General features: G+C 32.0%; 3 protein-coding genes across 3 annotated transcripts; 1 reads left to right on the top strand and 2 right to left on the bottom strand.

Moving 5' to 3' along the window:
• The first annotated feature begins 83 nt into the window (after positions 1-83).
• LOC125070902 (phenoloxidase-activating factor 3-like) lies at positions 84-5,285 on the top strand. Its single transcript, XM_047680909.1, has 7 exons — positions 84-258; positions 1,696-1,841; positions 2,494-2,719; positions 2,888-3,069; positions 3,939-4,044; positions 4,691-4,868; positions 4,991-5,285. The coding sequence occupies exons 1-7, from the start codon at positions 198-200 to the stop codon at positions 5,229-5,231; spliced, it is 1,140 nt and encodes a 379-aa protein (XP_047536865.1). The 5' UTR covers positions 84-197; the 3' UTR covers positions 5,232-5,285.
• Positions 5,286-7,489: 2,204 nt separating this feature from the next.
• Positions 7,490-9,063, bottom strand: LOC125071126 (homeobox protein 4-like). Its single transcript, XM_047681217.1, has 2 exons — positions 9,042-9,063; positions 7,490-8,809 (listed from the first exon to the last, which is right to left on the bottom strand). Exons 1-2 carry the CDS (start codon positions 9,060-9,062, stop codon positions 7,490-7,492), a joined length of 1,341 nt encoding a protein of 446 aa, XP_047537173.1. The 5' UTR covers position 9,063.
• Positions 9,064-9,789: 726 nt separating this feature from the next.
• LOC125070906 (protein Fer3-like) lies at positions 9,790-11,430 on the bottom strand. The gene is made up of 4 exons (XM_047680916.1): positions 11,379-11,430; positions 10,729-10,822; positions 10,222-10,385; positions 9,790-9,976 (listed from the first exon to the last, which is right to left on the bottom strand). The coding sequence occupies exons 1-4, from the start codon at positions 11,421-11,423 to the stop codon at positions 9,797-9,799; spliced, it is 483 nt and encodes a 160-aa protein (XP_047536872.1). The 5' UTR covers positions 11,424-11,430; the 3' UTR covers positions 9,790-9,796.
• Between the last annotated feature and the right edge of the window lie 3,900 nt (positions 11,431-15,330).

Raw genomic sequence — 15,330 nt, 5'->3', positions numbered from 1 at the left:
CGATGCAGCCATCGTGTGAATGGATGTGCCAAGTTTTGTACCTCGTTTAAACATTTGATCTTGTCCAGTGGCTACATCATGCTTATAAAAACAGGTTAAGCTTAGTGTGTAAACGAACTTCGTCTTGAGCGAACAATTTATTTCGATTTCGAAAATCGCTCGTTTAATTTATTGTTGTATTTATTTTAATTCTAAATATGTTAATAACAAATTTTTTAATTTGTGTATCGTTCATATTTGGCTGTGATGCGTATGCAAGTAAGTGGGGATTTGGTTTTAGTCTTTTTTTTTGTAGAGAAATATTGATTTAACACCATAGCTGTTTCTAAAACACTAGATTCAAATCACTGGATTTAATTATAACGATAAAACATTGTTATTTCTCAATATAAAAATCGACTTTAAAGTAAGTTGCCTTGGCTTGAAATGTCAACCTTTAAACTTAATGTATAAAACAAGAATGTATATATTTTTTTTATACAATAGTGACCAAACAAGGAAAACGAATCGAATATGTTGCATATGTACGACGTTTCTTTATAGTGTTTATATTCAAGAACATATAACAATATATGTACCTGATGATAAAATATAAGGCTGCAGATCCCGAGGTTTTGGAAAACCCCAGATCGAAGCAAAAAAATATTAGGTCGTTTTGTCGAAAAATTCTTACTAACAGCCAGGACTCTGGACGTTCACCTACACTTCCGAACGTAAAGCGATTGGTCTAAAAACCGCTGCATTATGAAATATTATTTGTGAGTCAATTACGACAATCATGGATTAATATATATTTTAGAACACGTCTTGGATTAAGTCACAAATGTCCAAGCAGTCATATTCATTACTTATAAAGTAAATCTATTTTTTTATATTATAACCAAATGATGTATTCATTTTGATTATAACTGTAATCAAGATCTGCTAACTAGTAATTAAACCAACCAATTAATCCAGCTTAAAGATTCTACCATTTTAGTGCTATTAGAGACAGTGACGTAATCCACTAATTACGTCAGATAGTCAGATGAAACCCATTGAATTAAGTTAAGTTAACCTATTCGAGTATATGTTAGCCAGGCAACACAAGTCGAAAACTAGAACTCACAAAGTTTTAGGATTAAACTTTTAAATTGAATTTAATTGCTTTGACAAAAGTACATACAACTTACAACGTATTAATGAATTAGTATTTACTAATTCATTAATACGTTAAAATATATATTAGTGTATAAAAATGTTCCACAAATGTTCAGCCATCCATCAAGTATTCCATTGTTTTATATAATTACCAAAAGATTGTTTCGTTTGATAAGTCATGACGATGTTTCTTGAAATAAAAATAAAAAAAAATCATTACGTAATTACTTTGCTCGGCATTAGGAATAATATAGCTGACATACCTGTAAACTTATAAAGAATTATTGTCAATTTATGCGACTTCTATGATGTCTGTTCACAAGCTTAAATGATAAAGGTTCACTGCTTTTGAAGGCATCCTACAAAAACACATCTTATAAGAAACAGTGATATTGATTAATGCAGGTTGCATAAACTAACAATGAAAAAACCAGGCAAGTGCTATTCGGACTCGCGCACTGAGGGTTCTAAAAAAGACGGTTTTCCTACACTTAGGCCAATAGATATTGCTCCTTGCCAAATTTCTCATCTAGTCAATAAACTAATTATTTACAGATCGATGCAGTACTGATGCAGACTGTACGTTATTTCGTTCCTGTCCCGAAGCCATTCGTTTTGCCGCAATCAACCAAGCAAATGATGAAAAGTTAAAAACATCGCTATGCGGCACCGAAATAGTCGATGGAAAAAGATTGCCGAAGGTGAGTCCGCTAAATATACTGATATCCTGACGCGTTGTCGCCAACACTCTTTATTCATCCTCCCTCATGATTCGATGGCTCGCCATTGCATTATGATCGGAGAGATCAAACGCAGGACCGACAGCTACGATTTCTAAGCCAGTTCGCCACCTTCTTATTCCGGGCTACCACTGAGATTGCCGTATTTAAACACCCAATATTATTAATTGATCCAAGCAGGATTGTTAGTTGCTAAACGGTTTTTATGATAAAAACCAAAAAAATTGTGACAATCTCTTTTGGATAGATTTCATGTTATTTTGGGTTATTCTTATATTGTATTGTGTAAACCTTTGTTATAAGCCGAAGAGTGAATAACACAGCGCAAGCCCAAGGACCAAGGAACATTACCTCCCCGTTCCAAATGTTGCTGGACACATTACTCAAACAAATATTTATATGAAACTTAATCCTGGAAATAAATAACGCATCTTTTTCTGAACCAGATAAATAAAGATCTAGATTTTAGATATTAGAGCTTCTCCCTTTAAATAATAGACTTAAAGTTTACAGGTTTAAGTAAAAAGTGTTTGTGATTTAAATAAATTAACATCACGCCAAAATACTCCAAATAGAGTTGATCTTGCTCTACAATATTGTTTTTTAATCACAGGTTTGTTGCTCTGCATTTCGAATGACTGATGATCGATTAGGTTTCCTCGGCGATGACTCCGAACCTGGGCCAGGTGCAGACTCTGCGGAAACACACCCAAACATTAACCTTCTTCCAACAAAATGCGGTCAAATTGACGGTGACCGTATCATCGGAGGAGTTATCGCTAACCTTTGGGAGTTTCCATGGATGGCACTCATATCTCACAGAACCCGTGCTGCACCAGGTAGTGATTTTTTTGTTTATTTTAAAAACAAAAGTGTATGGCTTTTTCCTCCACCGCCAAGCTGACGACTTAAGCACATGCAATTTTAATGTTGCTTGCCTAGGCTTGAACCCGTAACCTCGGTTAAGACTCACGTATTCTAACCACAAGGTAATCTTCCTTTTTTAGGTAAAGACAACCTTCAATTCAAGTGTGGTGGAAGCATAATCAACTCTCGATATGTTATGACCGCTGCCCACTGCGTTGTAAACAAGAAATTAGCTGGTGTACGAGTCGGCGAGTTCGACATAAATTCCAAAGAAGACTGCCAGGGAGAATACCCTAAAATCTATTGCGAGAGACATATTCAGGTACTAACTTTTTAATATTAAAATAATATAAACTAAAAAAAACCTAAGTAGGTATATATACTCGTAAATCATATATTTCTTTTATATTGTAAAATTGATAAGTGGACGAGAATTTATAGTAAAATTTTATGGACGTGTCACGTCTAGGCTCATTTCGTTTATGACTTTCTTTCATCTATCGAATCGCCACCTAAGTTTAACTTCAATCTCAATGATTTAGCAAATAATTACGATTTCTCAATTTAAAAAAAAAAAAACATTTTTGGCTAAGAATCCTGACTAATACTAAGTGCAATATAAGTTTGTTTATTTATTTGTTTGTTACGCTTTCACATCTTAACTACTCATCATGAAATTATTGCATACACGTTTTCAGGGGTACAGAAAAGTACAGGGGTACCTTACATCTCCTACCCCACAAACGTAAATGGCGGACATCAATTCATATATTGATATTATAAGTTTTCAACAACAAACGCTAGCAGCACAAGAAAAAATTATAACATTTAATAGGACTTTGTGCTATGTAACAGGAAAATAATAATCTACAAAGCCCAAGTTGATTATTGATGATTCTACCACGTTGCCCTAAACAAGTAGAAACAATCCGGTTTTCACAACATTTACCTCCTGCACTACCAAATAACAAAATAAAATTTAAGCACAAAAATCACATGAAAAACAACATAAAAAAATGCTGCTAACATCCTCGCCACCAATCCACACGATCAAAATTTGTACCAGAGCTATTATCAATTGTCTTTGTATATAATTAAGACACTAATGTAAATAAATAAGAAATATTATGACAAAACACATGTATTATACTTAGCTATTGGTCTGGTATTATAATAGTTTAAATTTTACAGGACATATCTATCGAAGAAAGCATTCCACACCAAGGCTACGAACGTTCGCCGGTGAATAATGACATCGCTCTACTTCGTCTGAAGAAACCAATAGATTTTTCACATAGTAAGAATCACTTAACCGATTAAAATATAAAATCAACCGGTACCCCATGTTAGAGTTTTGAATATGATAATGATATCCTCGTGATAAAATTTTCGCTACTTCTTTCGTAGTTTGACATTAATATTGTGAGAAGTATAAAGTCATTTTATTAAAAATGGATAGGTCCATTCTAAAAGCAGGAAAAAAGGCAGCAAGCTTTCCTACTTAATATACTTAATATTGGTAGGCCTTTATGCAAGCCTTTCCTTATATATGCTATCACCAAACAACAATACTTAGTTATATTGTTGTATGTATAATCTGTCCTGCGCAGTTGGCTGGCCTCTTTTGAGAGTAGTCAGAATAATATCATCAAGAATTAGGTATATTAATTTTTTTTTAAAAGAACCGACATGGTCCTATAAATGTTATATCGCCAATCCTAATCGAATTTTAATGCTTCAAATCCGGATAACCACCAAATTTTACATGCTTAATTTGCATGATAAAATTCTGTAACAGGTATAAACACCAACCAGTTGAGAAGTATGGTGGTGGTATAAGCTACAAAAGTTCTTAATATTCCCATCTGCACAGCCTTTGACCACTAATAATATGATTTTGTTATTTACTAACGTACAGAAGTATATTATCTTATTTCTTACAGAGAATGTCGCACCGATATGCCTGCCAGTGAAAAGTGAACTTCGTAACGTCGTTCTCGGCGGTAAATCGGCTACAGTCGCAGGCTGGGGCACAACTGACACCGGTTATCAGTCCTCCGTGCTCCGGAAGGTCACGATACCAATTCTAACAGCCTCTGGTTGCCGTGACATGTACAACAAGTAAACCCAATATTATTATTTTTCGTTAATTTAAAATATCCATTAAGAAGGTTTTATTAATTATAATTTAAGGACTTTAAAATAATAAATTTTGTATTTTACAAACTATTTTTTTTTTGTAGAAACTCGGACAATGGTGATACGACGCTTAAAAAGATTTGTGCGGGTGAATTGAAAAAGGACTCTTGCAGTGGTGACTCTGGTGGTCCTCTTATGCTGGAAAGTCAAATTGACGGCAAATTCAGAATGATACAGTACGGTGTCGTGTCTTACGGCCCAAAGCAATGTGGCTCATTATTCCCAGGAGTATACACTGACGTCACTGCTTACATCGATTGGATATTAGATACCATTAAAGCCTAAATTATAAATAAGTATTATGTACTATAAGTACTAATTATAACATTAAAAATAAACGGGTTCATATACTTTGCCTCGTTTCATTTTTATTTTTTTTATTTAATTTACAACATCCACCGGCTCACAGTTGCCCGTGCCTTTTTTACAGTTTACTTTTATAAAAATGTTGGTGTTATTTTATATATTTACTGAACATCAGCAGATTTTCGCTGGACTTCGAGCTTGTCGTCTTCTTGGTAGACGTGGCCCACACTGATATTTTTCTTTTCATTTTAAAAAATTATATAAAAATTATCCATAATATATGATAATATATAATATATAAAAATATTGTATATAGTACTTTTTTTATCCTTATTACTGCAATCTAGCGGGCCCTCCTCCGTCCTCGATCAGAGAGAGTACAGCCTCGGCGACTCTGATGTCGCGTTTATGTACAGATGCCTTGTTTGATTAGATTCGAACTCTTTAATTGTACTTTATACGAAGTTTAATCAAACATCCTATTTTATAGCAATTTAATTTTACTAACTTATTTTCAATAATAAAAAAAAATGCTAAAACTTATTTTCAATAATAATATTTCAATTATTCTTATAACTATAAACTGTTTTTAAAACTTTAAACAAGGAAGGAAGGTATCACATTCACACATACAGGACACAAATTACAGCCATTTTCTTTTATTGCCCTTGCTTTATTTTCAGAGCCGGATCTACCATATGGCTTTTTGGGCCTCAGCCCAGGACCCCGTGGATTCAAGGGGGCCCCAGCTAAGTCAAGTCAAAGTCAAAAATAGATGATAATGCGAAAGAATCCATAACTTTATTAAATTAAACAGATCGTATGGTTTGCAGCCCTGCGAGCCCTAAAATTAATCAAACCCATTCAATTAATTTAATTCAAGCCTACGTTCAGATATGTCTTAGGTGGCCCCTAAGTAGTGTTAGCCTAGGGCCCCCTCAACTTACGGTCCGGACCTGTTTATTTTCTCTTGTTAATTAATAATAGTGTATAACATTAAACGTTTGTCACTCATAGTAACCGTAAATTTTAGGGTGCTCATGATTTGAGTAATTTTATTATCAAATTTTGCCGTCAAAAGTAGTCCATCTTACGTATGATACGCAAATTCTACAAAAAAAAATACTATCCTAACCTTTAAGTACATACACTGACAGTCAAATTAAATGGCAACTAAATTATGAGTTAATAAAAAAATATTTATTTAAGTTGTTTTTTTCATTTATTTATTTTTTTAAAAACTCATAAGGTTTTTTTATTTAAGATAGGTGGTAAGTCAAAGTACCTAATAAATGCGTGTTAGCTGGTTCTTAACAAACAATAATACAAAATACAATTATGTATATTGACCAAACCCGAAACTATCATGTACTACAAATACCTTTATAAGAAAATACAATAATTATTATTATTTATTAAGGATAATTTATAAGAATTTAATTGATTCATTTGAAAAGGGATATAATACACATACATACATAAATAGATCAAATAAAATTAATAAAAAATCTTAATTCGTCTATATTTCATTAAAAAACAAAAGAAAAAAACATTATTTAAAAAAAGTTATATAATTCATCTTTATATACAATATCCGTGTAAACAAAGTCACTATCGCAAACATAAAACTCGATATCAAACGTCGTCGTTGAAATATTTTGTAATAATAAAGGTTAATTGCTTGTGCAACTAAAACCTATTTCTTTGTGAACTTTATCGTTGGAATTACCCAATAAACAGTTCTATCTCTCAAGTTCAAATCAATAAGATGATGAATTCTGAATTATTTTATTTATAACACGCGATAAACAGCATCGTGTGTTTTTGTATTGACACAAAACGACACATTTATTACACACATATAATATGCTCTACTGCATTTGTATTCGAATAATTAAGTTCTGTTAAGACTTGTAAATAAGGCAATGAGTGAATGATGATTTGAAAAGTCAAAGATTGAATTTGATTCGTTTATTGAATATTCAGAATTTTATATTTACCTAAGATAAAACTTAAAGCTATGCTTATTAATTAGTTTTGGTTGAATGTTACTTTTATATTTTTTTTTTATTTTCATATTTACTTATATTAATTTATTTTTCCTAAATTAATTACATGAATAACTTTCTAATGAGACATGGATGTATCTATTTTATAACAGAAACGGAATCAATAAAATAAACTTTAATTAAAACAAAAGTATAATAAGAATTAATTTATTCGTCAAACTATTGAAACTAAATGTTGGGAATATCACCTCTTTCCTTTAAAGACAGTCGAGTGTATTTGTTTTCCAAAGTTTCTGAATCATCATTACTGTCAAGAAAAGGTTTATCGGAAGGAATGGGTTTGTCCAGTGTAGCAACATTGCTCAAGGAAAGCTTGTTTTTTATGTAAGCTATATTGTCATCATTAAAATTATCGCTATTCATAATTATACGCTGTTTTACGAGATTCTCTTTTACATACTTGTGTTGCTGCGAAGAGACATTTTTCGATTTCAAATCTGACGTCATAAAATCATTCATTACATTTTGAAAAGCCCTTAAAGAAATAGAAGTATTAATTTTAGTTAAAGACGAATATAGTTGTGGCCATACATCTTTTGTTTTTAAAATGCCAGACATAGAATCGTTTTTATTATTTTTTTCAATTTCATTAATTTTGCTCTGTTCAGTTGTGTTGTAAATATTGATATTATTGTTTGAATGTACTGTTTCGAGTTTCTTCTTTGTATAATTTAAAGATATAACATTTTTTTGATTGTTTTGTTCAATATCGACGGAAACGGTCTGTCTGTCTGTTGTATTGATCACTTCTTCGATCTGTTCATAATTTTTCATAGAAGACGTCATCTCTTTTTCATGTATTTTTATATCGTTTAAGTCGTCATTCTCAACATTTTTTAATTGCGATAAATGAGCAGCCAGTTGGTTTTTACTATTATCAGCCGGAATGTTTTTTTCAGTTTTAATGTCAGAATTAATCTGATTCGAAACGGATATTGCTTGTTCTTGATTTGTTTTGTTAACTCTACTTTGATTATATAAATATTGTTCTGGAACTTCATTTTTCTCATCAATGTCGACAATTGTTAAATTATCTTTGTGAACAAAAAATCTTTCATTGTTGGTAATTGACGGTACCGACTTGCTTGCTGTTAAAAGCGCGTTTTCAGGAACATAATGTTTGACGAACCGGTTATTATTCCATAAATTGTTTCCACGCTCAACGCAACACTTACTTGAAAGTTTCTTGAACAAAATCGGATAATAAGGTCTTGTTATAAGTTTCGTTGCTAAAGGCTGAATTTGTACTAAAGGTTTGCTGCCTATGTTTTCGTTATAATATAGATCTGCTAGAATTCTTTCATAAAAGTTGTCCTTTTTTGTTATTCTAAAAATCTTCTCATTGTGATTTTCTATCGGTGAATTGGGTCCGTCAGCGTTGAAACCAAAAATACCAATTACAATATTTTTTGACGAAATGCTATCTCTCTTCGGTACACCAACTTCAAAAGTGATACCAATCAAAACATGCCTCATTAAAATAATACACTGAAACAATAAATATTATAATATTATACGCCTTATATTATTTTAACTAAAATATGCCAATTCGATCTAAAAATGCTTACAGTACTGTGAATTGGATTACACAGCCACCATTTAAATTGTAAAAATGATTGGTTAAAATATAATAAACTATAGAGTAGGCCTTTTCCAATTGGTTAAGACCGTGCAGTTTTAAGTTTGAAAAGTAAATAAATAGATCCTGGAAAAAACTTACCAATACAATAATTATCTGCATTTTTATCTTTTTATCCTCACTGGCTGCTTGCTTACAGGATATCGTCGCTGCACAAATGCTTTACGAATACTAATCAAATAACAAGCATTACACTTAAATATGTATTAGACATTAAAAAAAACTACAACACTGGGGGTTCATTAATGAGGATTAACAAACAACAATTTAAGTGTAAATACTTACTCAGAGCTTAAACACTAGAGAAATTTAAAAATTATGAATCTATTAAAGTAATTACTTAACTAATGAAGTATTTAGTTAGTTGGTTTCTAAATAAAACACAGACTCCTCTACGTCTATGTTTATTAGTGAACAAAATAATGACATTTAATAAACTCTTTATTACATAATTGCCATTAATCTGTAAAAGAGTACAATTCATAATAAATAAGTCTTAAAACTAGTGGAAGACTTCTGACTAACCTAAGTTGTATAGAAAGAGATATATATTTTCGCAGCTCTTAAGTTGATATCACTACAATGATGACTAGATTATATTGAGATCTTTTTAATACGTATTAATTAAATAATATATTTTTTTATGCTTAATTTTAATTCAAGATTAATTTGTTTAAATTTAATTTTATAAAATCAATACCACTTCTTGTCCTGACACAAATTTAGATGAAATTCATTGAACATATACAACAACAATAGGTGCATTACAATAAAATCTGACCAAAATTAATGAATACTGATTACAAAAGAAAGATTTGTAATTGTCAAGTAAGATTTTAAGCACACCAAGGTACCTCAGCGTCGAAGACATGGCGTGGTGGGTGCAGTGAATTGTGTGAGGGGTGGTGGGGCTGTGGTGACCCATGGAGCAACTCACACATAAAACTAATATATGTGATAGCTAAACGCAAAGTTTCGATACGGGAGAGTCGTTTTTCATATGCAAATGTTGGAACCTGTAGAATTAAAAAAAAAACTTAGAAGCATCAATTAAAGCTAGGAATTCGACTACTTAACTTTTAGAAATATCTAATAAGACACTGTTTAAAATGAAATATAAACTTTTTTAAGACTTATGCTTAAAGCTTTGATAAAAATATATATACTATCTTTAAAAAAAAATCTTAAGGCATTATATTTGCAAATCTACTTTAGTGCAGTTTATTCATAACTAATTATGTGTCGAATTTAAGGAAATTACCTTACGACGTAATTTATCGAAGGCTTCGTTCAAATTGAACATGCGACGACGTTCACGGATGTTTGCGGCGCGACGCTGAGCGACGGACGCTACGCGTCGTCTTGGCTTTTTGCCTCCGGGGGTCGAACGAGATGAGCCTCGTCCACATCCTGCCGCCGACCATACTAACAATACACAGATCAATTGAAACCTTTCTACTAATAAAGGCAACTAACTACCACATTAAAAATAGAACGAATGTAGTTTAATCCTTACATATTATTTAATCGAATACGAATGTTATACCTACACCATTAATACCTCAATATGAAGCGACAATATTTACCTATAATGTTCTGTTCATTTAAAATTACTAAAATAATATTAAAATTAAATTTTTTTCTTAAATTTCTATAAAACCTCCTTCTCTAGTATGATGTTTTATTGTTTTTGGTTTGTAACAAGTATATTTTTATAGTAAATATAAAAAAGCAGTCTTAACATATATATATATACTGTTTCACTTACCCAGATCAGCGGGTGGAAAAGCCAGGATGTCGGGGTACGGTACTGGCGCTGGTGGGGCGTCCCAAAGTGGTCCGTATGGGGACACCTCACTGCCCTACACATTAGAACAAAATTCTTCAAAAACATAATTAAACAAAACATTCGGTAATTTTAATTACCCAATAAACGAGCTAGATTATGTAATCAAGAACAAACATCCTCTTTTATTCAATTTTCGTCAAAGTATTACTATACTTTCTATTATTTTATTATAAAAAAATATATATACCTAACCTTAAAAACAATGAAAAATATTAACTAGACATAAAAATACCTGATACTGACTAATATATTGACAATGAAAACAAAAAAGGACATTATAATGAAACAAACAAACCAACAAATTTTTGGTTTTTATCACATATATATATATATATACTTTTTTACACTTCTCAGTATTATGTTTTTTTTAGTCTTTTGAACTTTTAGCCGAACTGATCGAACTAAACACTAACTGATATGTTATAACTGAAGCTATCATTAAATCAACATTCATCAGGAGAACCTGAAATTGTCTTTGCTAGCTGAATAGAATTATGTGAAGTTTATTTGAGGTCCGTCTCTGATAATATTAGAAAAATGAAAATGGACAATTATAATATTAAACGTACAGACGAGCTGCTCCAAACGTGCGGCGTCTCGCTACCGTATGACATCAGCGGGAAATGAATCTTGAGTCTTGGTATTGACACTCCTGAACAAAACTCACACACCACAGGATAAACTTAACATAGGAACAGAAATTCGAAAATGTTGACTTCTCTGATCCAGTCAAGACCAAGAATGAAAGAGTACTAAATCAAAATATAACAATTTCATACCATCCCAAAATATGAACCCGGAATTATTAAAATTTCTTTTCGTTCAAATTCCAACTCTATCACCACGTTTTAAGGTGTACTATCATATGTTACGTAACTAAAATACCCCAAACCATTGCAACGTCAGTTCTCTCGATTCTGATTGGTGTAAGAAGGGGTTGTTTTAGGGTGGTACGCTCTCATTGGTAACAACAGGTTCAGGGGGCGTATAGTAGTATCGACTTTGCGGTTGTCAAGTTATCCCAAATAAAATATTTCTTTCTAACATAAAAATAGGACTTCTTATTTAATGTTTTTATAGATTATTATCTAAAAGTATTTAGATACGGATTCAATTGTTTTGACTATAATAAAAAAAAAAAAACTAATGTCAAACACTTTCTCGACAATGGTCTCATTGTAGAAATCATAAAAGTAGGCGGTAGTGCTTCCATCAAAGTTTGGTGAATACAGAGGTATTTTTTTAAATGGTTATAGGATAGCTGATAAGCAAAAAGGATAAGCCACTGCTTACACTAAGCTGCGGGACTCACTATTGAATCTAAGATGTGCCTGTAATTGCACGGGCTCCCGCGCCCTTCAAACCTGAACACAGCAGTACAAAATATCACATTTAACATACTTTAACTTTATTAGTTTGTCCGTGGATATTTTGGTAATTGGGTAGATATGTTGCACTACCCGTATATTTTTTGCTGTAGTTACTAAATAATTTGATGTATAAAAATAGTTTTTATTCGTATTCTAAGTACTTATTCATGTTTCGTTTATCTGATTGGTTTGATAATTTGTACAGTCGTTGCTGACTCTTACTTGAAGCGTTCTGGAATTGTACCATCACCATAAATTATTATAAAAGGTGAAAAGCGAATCGTAAAATTCTGCGCAACTGGTTGAAATTTAAAGACAAGATTTAAAAAAAAAATAGCTAAAATGAGGTTAATAAATTAGACTTCTTACTTAACAAAAGAAGTCAAGTACTTAGATGATAAAAAGAATAGAATTAGTGTTCGCTAATAATAATTAATTTAATTAATATTCTGTCATAAGAATTGGGAAACAATAAATATACTCCAGTAAAACAAGCTCTAATTTTTTTTCGTATGAGACTTAAATTTATTATTTGGCCTATTAAGTGAAATTTCTACCGGTTCGGGATGTAGATTCTACCAAGAAAAACTGACAAAATACTCTTTTCCAACATTTACAATACAGTTATGTTAGTTAAATACAAGTGTCAATTATATATATATGATACATCCTGCCCAGTGGCATAGCTAGGTGTGCAAGGGCCCCAGTGCATAGGAAAACAATTGGGCCCTCACCCCCTCATTCCATCCTTTCTTTAACTTATATTGGCCTTCAAAGTTATAGATAGGAAAAAAAAAACTTGTGAGCAGGGTCGAGGTTTTCTAGCTTCAGGAGCTGCCGACTTGGTTCACCCGCTCTTTTCAAAGTTTAGATCAGAGGGCCTTCAAGCTCCGGGGCCCTGGTGCACTGCACCACCTGGCCCTTTGATAGCTACGCCACTGATCCTGCCTATACAAATGATCTGAATCTAAGAAACGGATATCTTGCCCCAAGACGGATTTATTGACTTTACGGAGTCGGAAAATTCGTCGTGTAATGTTTATTCACAATAACATTGATCATTTTTATAGAAAAAGTGCTAATAAAAGCCTTCTTGAATAAAGTTTAATTTGATTAGAAAAAAAAACCCTTATATAATTCATAAATAAATGAATCATTAGTCATGCGTTTTTGTTAGAATTAAGTAAAGAAAAACATTCACTGTAGGAAAAACGTAACTTCATTGCTGCACCTGCAAACCATAAAATTATTCAGTAAGGACGAAATAATCTTTTATTGATTGCTCCATCACATTACCATGATACGCGTGACCAGGGGCAGATGGCGGGCACAATACGAATTGTCCAAATTATATTAAAGATATTTGTCACATTTGACGCTAAATACGTTCGTATGAAGTAAAAACGATGGATTATGGAGCAAGAGAAGAGAAGGGTGGATCTAGAAATTAGGAATGATATAATTCTCCCATTTTAATCCAAAAAAGTTGAAAACTGAAAACCAAAACAAATTCGTTATTCAAATAAAATAAGTTAAATTATTTAAGGACGAAAAACAGATATTACAAATAATTTAATGATAACAATAATTAAATTAATGCATTCAGTGTTGTGAGCCGAGATGGCCCAGTGGTTAGAACGCGTGCATCTTAACCGATGATTTCGGGTTCAAACCCAGGCAAGCACCACTGAATTTTCATGTGCTTAATTTGTGTTTATAATTCGTCTCGTGCTCGGCGGTGATGGAAAACATCGTGAAGAAACCTGCATGTGTCTAATTTCAACGAAATTCTGCCACATGTGTATTCCACTAACCCGCATTTGAGCAGCGTGGTGGAATATGCTCGAAACCTTCTCCTCAAAGGGAGGGGTGGCCTTTAGCCCAGCAGTGGGAAACTTACAGGCTGCTAATGTAAATGTAAATTCAGCGTTGAAGCCAAAACTAATTCGAAATTTGTCAAAATAATACAATTTTAACCAACGACTTAACCCAAACATATGATTACTTTTTTAAATAATCCACCACCTACAAGTGTAGAACGAAATAATATTTAATACTCGTGGTTGCTTTAATGTAGTGTCGAACCTTTGCCCAAGTATGGGACCTGCAAATGCAGGCAGATTCTACATATTGCCGTCATACTTCTGAAAGTTTCTGGTCTTTTGTATAATGCCAACCAAAGCCTTATACAATAAATAAATACATTTATTATACACGAGCATTAATAGTTTTATATCTGTGCAATGTTATCTCACTGACTTCGAAGTAGATAACGGAAAATGAATCATTTGATTTAAGTTATTTCCGTGTCCATTTTAGAACCGCAAAACGTAACTATGATTTCCTTATTAAATAATATTTACAGCAATTTCAATGACGATAATAGTAAAATAATATCCTACATCCTATTTAGCTATAAAACAATGCCAACTAAAGGACCGATAGTATATTTTTAAAATAATATCAGAATTCTGAACTTTCGTATGTAATTTATTCTACGAAAGAAATTTTAAAATCTACAAAGATACCATCATTATATGATTCTTAAAAATGAGTCTAATTTTGTAGAAAGCTATGCTTGAATTCTGTAGTTTGTAAAAATAAAAATAAATCCGACGGTTGTTGACTGTGTCAAATTATGAGATTTAGTAAAACATGTCATATGAATTACACGCTTCAATTACAAATGGGGTTTGATATTAAAATAGAACAGAGGGTAGGCGTCGCACGTGCGCCCTCAACTATAGGGGACGCGCAAAATATGTTTTGATATGATAACTAACTGTAGAAATTGGCATTGTTCTCTAATTGGTTTTAGAAGTCATCCAAGAACAATGTTGAATGAAAAACTATATAGAAAGATTCGAAATAATTTTGTTTCTTTGACATTTCAACAACGTGTTTCCGAACTTAATAAACTTTCATATTTTTGGATTTTAGGTATAATATCGCAATAAGGTTACTAAGAGTAAATAATTAAGAGCATTATATATAAACATTAGCCTAATTTATTTATAACTAGGTCTTGTTTGCAGTTATGTAGAATATTATAAAGAAATTCTTCTTTATAATATTCTCAAAAATACATATATTATTTATTTATTGAAAAAGGTTACACCATCAACTTATCGCTAAGCACTTCAAATTAATA

This window comes from Vanessa atalanta, chromosome 18, assembly GCF_905147765.1.
Source record: "Vanessa atalanta chromosome 18, ilVanAtal1.2, whole genome shotgun sequence".
NCBI classification, from domain to species: Eukaryota; Metazoa; Arthropoda; class Insecta; order Lepidoptera; family Nymphalidae; genus Vanessa; species Vanessa atalanta.
The sequence above is the reverse complement of the archived record's forward strand: the minus strand, read 5'-3'. Positions and strand labels throughout refer to the sequence as shown.